The sequence below is a fragment of the Papaver somniferum genome, chromosome 10 (genome assembly GCF_003573695.1).
Source record: "Papaver somniferum cultivar HN1 chromosome 10, ASM357369v1, whole genome shotgun sequence".
Classification (NCBI taxonomy): Eukaryota; Viridiplantae; Streptophyta; class Magnoliopsida; order Ranunculales; family Papaveraceae; genus Papaver; species Papaver somniferum.
This window is the reverse complement of record NC_039367.1, coordinates 101,973,164-101,985,808: the sequence shown is the minus strand read 5'-3', so window position 1 is coordinate 101,985,808 and position 12,645 is coordinate 101,973,164. Positions and strand designations below refer to the sequence as shown.

At 36.7% G+C, this 12,645-nt stretch overlaps 2 protein-coding genes across 2 annotated transcripts; both read left to right on the top strand.

Moving 5' to 3' along the window:
- Positions 1–1,650: 1,650 nt before the first annotated feature.
- On the top strand, positions 1,651–7,043 carry LOC113316033. The gene is made up of 3 exons (XM_026564266.1): positions 1,651–1,714; positions 5,720–6,657; positions 6,765–7,043. Exons 1-3 carry the CDS (start codon positions 1,651–1,653, stop codon positions 7,041–7,043), a joined length of 1,281 nt encoding a protein of 426 aa, XP_026420051.1.
- Positions 7,044–11,807: 4,764 nt separating this feature from the next.
- Positions 11,808–12,368, top strand: LOC113316032. The gene has a single exon (XM_026564265.1). It carries the CDS (start codon positions 11,808–11,810, stop codon positions 12,366–12,368), a length of 561 nt encoding a protein of 186 aa, XP_026420050.1.
- The last annotated feature ends 277 nt before the right edge of the window (positions 12,369–12,645 follow it).

Here is a 12,645-nt window from a genome sequence, read left to right as displayed (position 1 = left end):
ATTTCAGCTAAAGCAGCTCTTGCCGAACGTAAAAAAGCTCAAACAACTCTTGATGCACGTAAAGATGGTATGTATGGGAATGAGAATGCTACAACAAACATTTTGGAAGGTAAATCCGTGCATAACTAAAATTTGGAAATCAAGTCCAAGCCAAACTTCAATACCGTGTCCAAGCCAAACTCTGTTTTGGAAAGTACGCCTGGAGCAAATTTGGAAAGTATGGCAAAGCTAAAACCAAATTTGTCAGGAGCGCATAACTCTGATTTGGACAGGTCCATGAATACCAAAAACTCTACCATGGTAAAAAACGTACAAGTTATGGATTTGGAAAAGTCCGTGACTAAGCCAACTGATTTGGAAGAGTCTGTGGACAAGCTAAACCCTGATTTGAACATGCAAAATATTTTGGTAGCAAGTCCATTTCTAAAGAGGATTGGACACAAGTAAAGGGTAATAACTCCCCTAATAAAGGTACTTCTTTTAAATTTACTCCTTTTGAAACTCATTTTGTGGATAATCTATTTAGAACAGAAGTAGTGGTTAATAACAAGTATGAAGTTCTATCTTCTGAGTTAGGCCTTGTTAATATTAGTGAGGTTATGGAGGAGGAGGAGGAACAAGTTTTAGAAAATTCAAGTGACTTAGATGGTAGTATGGGTTCGAAATAATGGGGTAAAGTTGATGCAGATATTCTAGCAAGGAAACAAGCTAGAAAAGTGGCCAAGCAAACTGCAAAAATCCTGGCTACAAATTCCTTACGCGGTAAGGATTCCAAATCCAATGAGGAAATTCCAAGCCATGACGCTGATCATAACAAGGAAACACGTCTCGTCCTGGAGGATATCGTTTTTGATAAGGATAATATTTTGTCTAAGGAAGAACTAGAGGAGGCAAGAAAAATTTAGATTGATGAAGTGCGTGTTAATTTTATTCGAAATCCAGCCTTTAGACAAGACTATTTCAAGGAAAAAAAAGGAGCTAATGGATAGAATGTCAACTAAGAAAAAAGTTCAATCTCCTATTAAGCTTGTTCCTGGTGGTAATTATGATTCAGATCAAGATGAATATGATGATATTTATGAAGATGAATACAAGGAGCCTTATGGAGACCCTGATTTGACACAAATAATTGCTGGTCTTCTTCCCAAGATAAGCGATTTTAGAATTGGAAATAAGAGGCGCAAACGATTTTAATATTCTTAGATTTCCTCTTTATGTTATTTATTTGTGTTTAGGAGCTTATTTTATGAGCTTTTAGCGTTATTTTGTTGTTATTTTTTTGCCCTTTTGGTTTGTGGGGGTGGGGAGGCCTTGAGCCTCCCATTTTGTAATTCTTGTAGTTACGTTTTTTTGCTTCTATAAACCATTTTGACCTAGCAAAAAAAAAAAACTAATCACTTGATATTGATCTTATAATAAATCGGCCTTGTACCGTAACTATTATAAAGTGAGTACCTTGGTGTTGTATTGTATTGCCTTTGTTCATAGACGATCACACAAGGTATAAGACTTATAGGTTGAAATGAAAAGATTGTGGTGTACTTGGTTAATACGATGAATTGATGAAAGAAATCTATGGTGCGTGTTCACCTTTTATGCAGAAAACTCCAATTCAGAATGTCATTGGTAGGTCTATAAACAGTACCTACAATGACTGCAAGTGCACAGTTCCAATGGAGTAAGGTGCAAATACAGGTCGATCCTCAGGGACAAGGTGGGTGTAAGTTGAAGCTACGGTCTTACTGATTTCGAACAAAGAGTAACCAAAATGGTTTTGTTTCGTAGATACGACAAAGATGTTGGTAGAGATTACAATAGTAAAATAAAGATGCAAGTCATAAAGAAGTAAACACTGAGAATGAGAGTACTAGGTTTATCAAATCCTCCACTAACCTACACTATGTATTCAACTGATAACACTATTCTTGTCCTTATAACAGATTCAATTTTACCTTGTATCTAAGGGGGTTTTCCGATGGATATTTTAATTGCAACTAAAGTATTTCTCAAAATCACAACTAATCTAAGGATCAATAATAGTCTGGTTTAGCATGAGTTGTAGCACAATCAACACAGTGGAATTCTAACTACAATGGATACATGGCATACACTGTGAGAGAAAAATGTTGAAGCACTATGATCAATTCTATCCTAAACAGTTTTAAGCATTCAGGAATAACACAAATGGTATGAATAACACAGTAGAAGGCTAGGGCTTCATCTAAGCCCTAGCAAATGAAATTAGAACATGATGAAGAGGATTAAAACAAGATTATATTAAGCTAAATAGTTGATCCTGGTAAAAATTGGATGTATTTTTTACATAACAATAGCCATATTTATACACAAATATCTTCTCAAACACTAGAATTCGATAATTAGAGAATACCCACTCACACGAAACACGTTTTCTGACAAAACCTTTCTGCAATTCCCTGATTTGATGTTTTACAGCTGTGAAGATAACCCTAGTCTTACCTCTCTCAACCCTAGCTTCTAGGGTTATTGTTTTGGAGAATAAGCTACGATGGAGATAAATAGAGACTAGAAGTTTGATTGAGGAAGATTATGGCACCAAACCCCTAATAATATTCCTATACCGGCTAATAGTTGTCTGCCAAAAAAATACAATCATCACCAAAACATCCCAGAGTGATCGTCCCTAGGATGTTACGTCACAGGTTATTGCTAGTCCATTTTATAAAAAACAAATGTATTTTCCCATTCTGACGATTGTGGATGGGCTTTTTAAGACGATCGACGACTCTCATTCTGATGTAGTTTTAAAGTGGTAAGAAATAATTCGAATCTCAGAATATTTTAAATATTTGGTTTAAGACTAATAAAATAAAATACTAAAGAAAAAATAATTGTATTGGCCAAAGAGAGGGAGAACTAGGGTTTAGGATTCCACTACTTTTGATGTTTGCAACTTCAATAACTAAAGACATTGACACACTCTCAGATTTCTCAAGGAGGTTTCGAACCCAATCTCATGCCTTGGATGATAAAACGTTAATTAATATTTACGCGACTACATTGATACACAAAAAATATAATATTCCTTCGCTTATTAAAGGTCAATAGCTTAAAACTATTCAATACAATTTAAACGAAGCTTTTATAGAAGAGAAAAGTATTAGTCAAATAATCACATGAAAAGAGAGTAGAAAAATCAAAGTAATTAATTATTAAAAATTACTCATCAAAAATCGCTTTCTCCCCGTCATAGAAATTAAATTAGCTACTCATGAATCGGAAATTGGAAATTTTTTGATTATTCATTGTATTCAAAAAGAGTATAAATTGCTTATAATGGTTCTGCACTCGCTAAAGGTCTTTAGCGACTAAATTGAGCAGTTCAACTCTAACGAAGTACAATTGCTGAAGGTATATGGTAACTAAAATGATATATTCTGTCGTTGTTTAAATGACGGATTTAGGGATCGATATGAGCCTCCTTTTGTTCTTCGTGTTCTTCTTCACAATAGCAATAGAGTTTTTGCGAACTCTGATTTGGTGATTTCTAGCGCTCTCTTCTCTCTTAGACTTTCCGTGTATCATCTCTAGACTCCCACAATCCCTTATATACCCAACAGGGCCTTCAAATCTCCTCCAATAACTCGAAATAATCTTATTTCATTTTCTGCGACAGCACAAGAATAATTCTCTTTTTCTTCTCCTCTCACACTATGTCAGTTTTTAACTAACCTTTTTTTATCTCCTTCACATTTCCAGCACATGTAGTACACGTTTTAACCACTCTGCAACTCACGCAATCCCGTGAAAAACTACCCATCACTCGAGTATTACTCACTTCCCCTGTTTTACCAAAAATTCGTGGATAACTTGGTTTCTTCGATTCAAAGTCCATTACCAAGCAACTTTGATTGAAACATCCCTAAAACAATTATAATCCATCATTGGGTCTCACCCAAAATTCTTCAAAGGTCCAAACAGAACTTCCCGGAGAATAATAAACCCAAGAATACTATTTTCTTCAAATTCACGACTCCAGCCAATTTTAACCGAAACAAAACCCATTACCAGCCCTGTTAGGCCAAAAGGAAGATTTTTTTTTTTTTTTTGCTAGGTCAAGATGGTTTATTGAAGCAAAAAAACGTAACTACAAGAATTATAAAATGGGAGGCTCAAGGCCGCCCCATCCCCATAAACCAAAGGGGAACAAAAAAATAACAACAAAATAACGCTAAAAGCTCAAAAAATAAGCTTCTAAACAAAATTAAATAACATAAAGAGGAAATCTAGGAACATTAAAATCGTTTGTGCCCCTTATTTCCAATTCTAAAATTGCTCATCTTGGGAAGAAGACCATCAATTATTTGTGTCAAACCAGGGTTTCCATAATGCTCCTTGTATTCATCTTCATAAATATCATCATATTCATATTCATCTTCTTCTGAAGCATAATTACCACCAGGAACAAGCTTAATAGGAGATTGAGCTTTTTTCTTAGTTGACATTCTATCCATTAACTCCTTTTTTTCCTTGAAATAGTCTTGTCTAAAGGCTGGATTTCGAATAAAATTAGCACGCACTTCATCAATCTGAATTTTGCTTGCCAACAGGAAGATACCCAAACAATTACAGCCATTTAGTTTCACTATAACACCTCCAAAATCTAAACCCTAATTCTGCCAATTTCAAACGACTTATCCCGCCAAATTTGATTTTCAAACGAAGAAGAAGAAGGTCCCCTTAACCAACTGCTAGGGTGCCGATAGTAATTGGGTGCCCCTTATCCATTTGGGATGCCCTTAATTTTTATGGCTTTTTTGGGGTGTTTTCAACACTTCTCTTGGGCCGGTTTTAACTAATTTCAGGGGGTGCCCTTATCCAAAGTTGGGGTGCCTTTTGTAATTTTTCGAGTTGATTTCTTCGCTAATGTTTCTTTTCAAAAATATCTACTCACATAAAACACCATAATAAGTACAAAATTGAGCACTAACAATATAAAAAATTGAGACAAATCGGACACATAAATGTGTCTATCAAATACCCCCAAACTTATTATTTGCTAGTCCTGAGAAAATATAGTCTACAAATAAAAATCCTAACTCACTGTCGCAGGCATCGCGATTGCACTTAGTGTGTGCAATAAGCCTTTGAACCCCTAGGTGGCCCTAGTGCCTGAGTTATAGTCTCGGAAGGGTTTACAAGATGTGTACCCACAAAACCTTGACTCCGATCCTTCATATTCACATGTTACTTTACGGTTTTGTGTGAGTTTGGAATAGGGTTTGCTAATTAAGAAAGTTCCAGATGTCGATATAATTTGGACATGAGTGTAATTTTTATCTTTTATTGTCCAAAGATATTCCTTGATACTCAAGGTGATCCCAATCCGAAATATTGAGAATCTTTTAATTAAGAGTCTTCAATTATATGCTTTGATTTTCCAGCTGTAGTAGGGTAAAAACTGATTTTGGAGAAAAGAGTAAAAGTGGGTAGGTTGATGAGAAACGAGTCTAGACCCTAAGCAAATGTGTTACACAGGAGTACTTTAAATTCGAGAGATCAATCTGTACAATTATGGCCTAAACCAAGAAATGGCCGTTCCAATCTTGATTCGTTCACAAAATGAAGGAGAAAGGTTGATCTTAAGGAGGGAAGCAGAGAAGGTTTTGAGATTAGAGAGACAACCTATAAGGTGTGGTTGTTTTATCACTTTTCTCAGAAAAATAGACCATATTGCCAGGAGTTCGTAGTGTTTATCAGATTGTGGAGAAGAATATCAAGGTCTTGCTGGGGGATGGGAGAAACACGTCTCTTTACTATGACATATGGTGTACAGATGTTAGCATTGCTGAAATTCTTAATGATCAGACTTTGGATACTGCTGTACGAGTGAGTGATGTTATGATTGAAGGGATATGGGTTATTCCTGATGCTCATTTACAAAGAATGATTGATGCTGGACTGGAGATTGATAATCTGCCAAGGCCATTAAGAGGAGAAGATCTTTGGGTTTGGATGCCTGAATTCTCTGGAGAATTCAGCGTCAGATCAGCTGTCTCCCTTATCCGTAAAAAATACCCAAATATGGATGGTGCGTCTCTTATTTGGAGGAAGGAAATTCACCCTGTATTGGCTGCTCATAATTGGAAATTCATGTGTGGTGCATGCGCAACTTCTGATCTCATCAAGGGAAGATTTAAAATTCAGTTGGCTAAAAAATGTTGCCTCTGTGATACTGACGAGGAAACTCTTGATCATGTATTGTTTAATTGTAGTTTTGCAGCTCGTGCAAGGAACTGGATCTCTGGAGTTTTTGGGATAAATGCAAACAGTAACCTGATAATTTCTTACAAAGCAGCAAAGGGGAGTCCTATGGTTCGCGATTTATGGCTGCTGGCGAAACTTGTCCTCAAATCTGAGTTGTGGGCAGTGCGGAATAAGAGATTTTTTGAGCAAAAGAAGCCTAACTGGAGTATTTTCTACAAGCGGGTTCTTAAGATAATTCAAGACTATTCAGTTAGACTTCATGGCCACATGAACAATAGTGATGAAGACGTTGTCATACTTGATTATTTTAGAGTTCGGCATAGAAGTATTAAACAACTCCATCCGATAGAGTGTTTCTGGCAACCTCCGAATGAAGATGAGATCCTCCTATGTTGTGATGGCGCGCAAGAGGTAACCCCGGCAGAGCTGGTGCGAGTGTCGTGGCCAGAGATGCGGCTTGTAATGTGCTTCGTGTGATGTCGATTGGCCTTGGAATAACTACTAATTTTATGGCTAAGCTGTATGGAGTTATTATTGGTCTTGAATGGGCTACTAGATGGGGTATAAGAAAAGCATGTATTCGTTCTGATTCCTACAGTGTGGTTGAAGCTTTGAGAAACTCTAATTTACCTTGGTTTGCAAGGCAAATATGGCTAGCAATTGTTGGAAATTATGAGGCTGTTAGGTTTGTTCATACCTACAGGGAGGCGAATTTTGTAGCAGACAACATGGCTAAAAAGGGTTGTCTTCTTGATAATGGTGTAGGAATTCACTATGAAGGAAGGCCTATTTTTTAAAATTCAGTTGAATTCCCAAATGTAATTTATTATTGATTCAATTAGTTTGCAAGTTTTTGGAGTTTTTCTGACCTCTTTTCTTGTAAATTTTTTTTTTTTGTAATTATTGGTTTTAATTAATACAATTTTGACTTATCAAAAAAAAATCAGAAAAATAGAATTTACTGCAAAAGATGATAAGTTGTAAGTTCTCTGTGTTTTCAGGATACTTGTTTTGATTGTCCATTGAGCAGATTAAAAATATATTTATATCGAGTCATAGTCGAACACCCTGATCTCGTAGGAAGTGGAAGTAGTTGAGCAATGAAGAGGTGGAGATCGTGTGAAAGTGATGAGAACCATGTCCCTATTGTAAAGGGAAAAATAGTCGGTTTTACATCCACTAATCTACTTTTGTCAATTGTCCGCCTTTGGTGACACTTTCTCATAATGTGTGTGTTGTATATCGCATGTTGTAAACCGCCAGACCAATACCCTGATGAACATCCCCCAATTGTGACATGTTTGATGTCTCGAGTATTTTTGGAAGAGAGTAGATATTAGTCGTGATTTGCATGACTAAGGCATGCCTATAAGGTTAAAGCCTACTTGCACAACTAGGTCTACCTGTTTGGTAAAGTCCATATGATATGGAGCAAGTAGTATCACGACTAATAATGCGAAGCGTGGTAGTTGCTGAGTGGGCACATCATCATGACATGTGAGAAGTGGTTTATGCGACAAATTAATCAAGATATTTCTCACTAATTAACTAGTAATATAACAGTAGTAAGGATCGTTCCCACAAAGAGTTGTGTAATTGATATGTTATTTGGTCCAGCAAAACAAAGTATTGTAACCAAGGGGATTGGATTTATCAACTAAAAGAATAATAAACAATAAGATGAAAAGATGATTAGGAATCATTCGTCGTTACCAAACATTGACTCTCATATAATACTCGTTTACCTTTCGTAAGAATCATATATCACCAACCGTAGAATAGCAGGTACTCTTATCCATACCCAAAGTTCCTTGTGCAATCTGATACTGAAGCGCTCGTATATCAGGTTCTACCCAACTGAACCACCAAGTAGTAGCGCACTCAAGGTGTAACCCAATCAGAAGCTTTAAGTTATGTGAATTTAGGTTGATCCTAACAGTTAGACTCTTAGGACAAGGTCCATCTACTAGTGTTGTCTTCACTCGCACTTGTTCCACAGAATCCCTCTACAAGGTCTCGTGATTTCTACTTGTGTAGAGAGTTGTTTGACTATTACACTTATCACCCAACTTCTACTAGCATTACAGTTATCAAATGATTAATCCAATTGTACACTTGAATAATCTAGAAAACAATCATAAACCCTAGGTTGATCGCTGTCGTATGCGTCAAAAGTAATTTCACTTTCTCACTTTAACTAAATATGAATATAATATGTGATAAGAAAGAGTTCGTTCCACGGGAGGCTTTGTTGTTATACAATTTCAGTTTCTTAGTAACCAAAGAGGGGAGTTTTGTTTTAGCAAACCAATAAAAATAATTGAAAGCAAAGTAAATAGTAGAAAGTAACCAAGAGTTGAGAATATTGGTCAAGGAATTCATCTTAAATCTCAAACAACTGCTTGCATACATGATTAGAATTACAATTTAATCTCTTTATCATCAAAATCCCTAGACTATCAAGAGAGCAAGATAATCCGTTAATTTCCTAAGTTCATCAACACACACATTAAAGTTGTGTGTGTGAAATCCACCTAAATAATAACCTAATGCCTTGTGCTAATTAAATTCAATTCCTTGGAGCATTAAGTTTCAGAAATAAGCTAATCAATACAATTGTCATACATTGTGCATGACAATTCAGACAAGGGTCAAACTCTACATATGATTACAAGAGTGTATCACTACAAACCGTAATCATATCATGCTACTTGTATTCGGGGTTATCGCTTGATGAAAAACCCTAAATTAGCTATGGACAAATATGCAAGTTCAATTAATTGGCCAATTAACTAAAAAACATATAAATCCTATCACAATACATCAATCATGTGATTATAAAAAACAATAAAGATTTTGAACGATAATCAAGAGAGAAAAATAATGCATTGATCAAGCACGAGTTGTAGATATCGGACTACATCCTTAACCAATAATATTAATTTAGATACTCATAGCTATGGATTTCGTCATCATAATAATAATGAATTAAAGAAGATGAAAGAAAAGCAAACCCTAGTAGCGTAAACAAAAGAGACTCTCTCTTTAGATCCAAGTAGAATACGTGAAATCCCAAAGTTGTAGAAATCTCCTTTTTATATCATTCGTGGGTCAAGTCTTCAAAAGTACAATAGATAGAAATCCTCCAAGCATATATGTGAGAAGAACCAATGTAGAAAATTTGTTCAAAAAGTAGCCGCCAGAGAACTAATGGAGGTGCCGGAAGTTGGTCAGAACGATCCCGGAAAATGGTCTAGAAGTAACTAAGGTGATCGGAGTACATTCCCAGGTTGTCGGTTAAAATTAACAGTCAACCATCCGAGTTAACAGCTGATTGACGGCGTAACTGAGCCAGCTTCTGAGTGGATACCGAGTCAGTTGTCTAATTCAGCTGAGTGGCATGAGTTTCCAGGGCTGAGTTATTTTGCATATGACATGACTTATATTGCGCCATCATTGTGCTTCATCATCAGTGCTGCAATTCAGTTCAGCTGCACTACCTCCCTCATGTAGTTCATGCATAATCTAACCCACCAATCCATTGCTCTAGATTCTTGCAATTCAATCCACACCTCAACATCACCACTACATCTTCTGCTCAAATTCCTCAAGAAACTCAACTCCATTTCCTACATATCACCATCTTCAGATCCTTGTCACAGTAAGACCTATCTAACCTTCCCTGTAATACACAGATCAATAGCATCAATATCCTGCTCTGTTTCAACAGCAACACCTGAATCTGCTTCAAACAATCCTTCTCACCTTCTCAAACCCATAACATCAGTACGGCCTTCAGTTCCATCACCATTACAGCACCGACTAGGTTCATCTATGTCTCCCATTTAAGCTCTCAAACACCAGCAGAACAACCTCATTCTAATCTGCTCTCTATCCAGTCCATCTATCTCCAAATTGAAGGCACAAACAACAGTTTAATCTCAATGTAAATCTGAACCTGAACAAACCCATATTTCTGTTTTATCTCTTAACTGCAGTTCCACTTGCACCTGCAACTTCAAATGATTGACCACTACTGCAACAACTTGATAACTCATTGCACCATCACCTGAACCGTTCCACGTCTCTGTTGCATCTATGGCTCACACAAAAAATCCCATTCTAGAGCTTCACCTGTCCTAGAATTCATCTAAGCAGTTCAACTCCTTTATTCTTACTTAACCCTTCTGCTACACTTAACACAACATCAACCATTCACATAAGTTGTTCCTCTGATTTCAGTTCCCGCAACTTTGCATCACATGGCACCAAATTTCTGCTTCCATACCACCAATACCATTTTGTAGTTCAATTCATTCACAACAACAACAGATCCTCTCTGAATCCTCAAAACTCATACTTCCAGCACAAAATCTAAGTCTGATTCATACCCATTCTTCCAATTTCGAAATCCCTACAAGACATTCATTCAAAACCCAGAACTTCATCAGCTCAGAGAATTCAATTCCTAAAAACCCTAACTTCCTTCTTCTTTTCTATTTTCTTCCGTCTCATATTTCTTCTATATCTCTTTCTATGTAACACCATAATCAAATGAACCTATCTTCTACATCGACAATATTCATCACCATCTTCAATTTCTCTGTCAATTGAAGAACATCAAACCCTAATTCACCTCAGCAATCAAACACATCAATCTTCCACAAGCACTAACAGCTAGTTTCGCTACTACCAATATCATCTCTGAATTTTGTCATGTGCCTGCTGAAGATGTTGTCTCTATCAGTTTTGGGATACAATTAGTAGTTTTTAAATTACGTTAGTTAATAACTGTCAGGTTAATTACTTTCTGTAGTAGTAAGTTAATTAAAATCGTGTGGCAGTGTCGTGCCCACATGCAGTCAGTCGAGCCGTTGATGCTCTTAGTTAGGGTTTGTGCAATATTTATACTCGCTTTCCTCCTTGTACTGAACTTAAGAAATTGAATAGAAGGAAGAACTCAGTCCAGTGTGGATGTAGTTAGTATTTTGCACTCATGATTCTCTTTGTACCTTTTGTACTATCACTATCAACCATAACAGTGGTATCACCCAGTATACTTGGTACTTTACAATGACTGGAGGTCCATCCATCAAAGATGTTGACCACACAACAAAGGAGTTGTCACGATTAATGACGAATCTTACAGGGGTTATCGGCGTGACATTGAAAAAAAGCTCTGAAGAGAGAGAATGTCCGTTTTTTTTTCTCCTAGGCGATTTTGAAAGTTCATCTTTTTTCATGTGTTTTGGGATTATCTAGATCAACTTCGGTTGATTTATGATGATTCTAGCATCCGTTTCAGATCATGGCATCTCAAGTAAGAGCCATGCAATGACTACAACGTTCGCTGCTAAGGTTAGGGCACGTAAAACCCTAAACCCCACTTCTGTTGATTTAACAATTTTGTCGAATCCAACTCTAAGGGAAGGTGAGCCAGCTTTGGAGATTCCTAGTGATTACTTTCAGGAGGGTTGTAAACTCTTTCAACACAGTCTCATTGCAATACTAGATTTTACTGGTATTAAGTTTCACGAAGTGAAGAAAAACTTAGAAGAACAATGACAGTTAGGTTTAAATCTGTGCAAGTTTCTTCCAATGAGCAAGGGGTTTTTACCATCATGCTAAATTCTGAAGAAGCCAAGAAGAAAATCCGTGATACCAAATGGTTTGTTAATCAACAACCATTGCATGTGAATATTTGGTATCCAGGATACAGTCCTGAAAAGCAAAGAACTTCTCACGCGGCAGTTTGGTTGCGTTTCCCTGGCTTACCTGTGGAGCTTTGGACTGAACGGACCTTGCTGGAAATGGAGAAAATAATTGGCGCACTTATTGTGGTTGATGAGAAGACATTGAATCTGGAATATGGCCATTTTGCTTCAGTGCTTGTGGACATAGATTTTGCTAAACATATTCCTGAAAGGATACATATTATAGCTGGTGGTAGGAGTTTCTGGCAATATTTGGATATCCCAAATTACCCAAAATTTTATTTACATTGCAATATCATTGGAAACTCTGATGAAGAATGTAAAAAGAACCCAGCAAATAAGAACGAATCAAAGGAAACAACTGCACTTACTGTTCCTGGAGAAGTTCAACCTAAACAAGCTTGGTAAGCTGCTAAAAAGAAGAAATCACGCAACCAGCAAAACAAACCTTCTGAGGAAGAAAATCCATTGGAAATGGTTGTTGTTACCGAGGAGGAGAATGTTGTTTTGGATAAGTCAAAACATCTTGAAGATGAGATTGCAAAATCTGAAGCTGACATCCGTCCTGCGCCTGCTAAGTTAGAAAGAACTAAGCAGGCTGCTAGCGAGCATGCAGTTTTAGTTTCCAAGATTGAATTGGAGAGAACTAAATCTTTGGAAGCTAAGTCTGGGGAGGTTTTTGAAA

Bases quoted from the DNA above. Each gene is read 5' to 3' on its own strand.
- LOC113316032 (XM_026564265.1), top strand. From the start codon at position 11,808: ATGACAGTTAGGTTTAAATCTGTGCAAGTTTCTTCCAATGAGCAAGGG.
- LOC113316033 (XM_026564266.1), top strand. From the start codon at position 1,651: ATGACTGCAAGTGCACAGTTCCAATGGAGTAAGGTGCAAATACAGGTC. The intron at 1,715-5,719 runs GTGGGTGTAAGT...CCATATTGCCAG, and splicing joins GGTCGATCCTCAGGGACAAG to GAGTTCGTAGTGTTTATCAG. The intron at 6,658-6,764 runs GTAACCCCGGCA...TTTATGGCTAAG, and splicing joins GTTGTGATGGCGCGCAAGAG to CTGTATGGAGTTATTATTGG.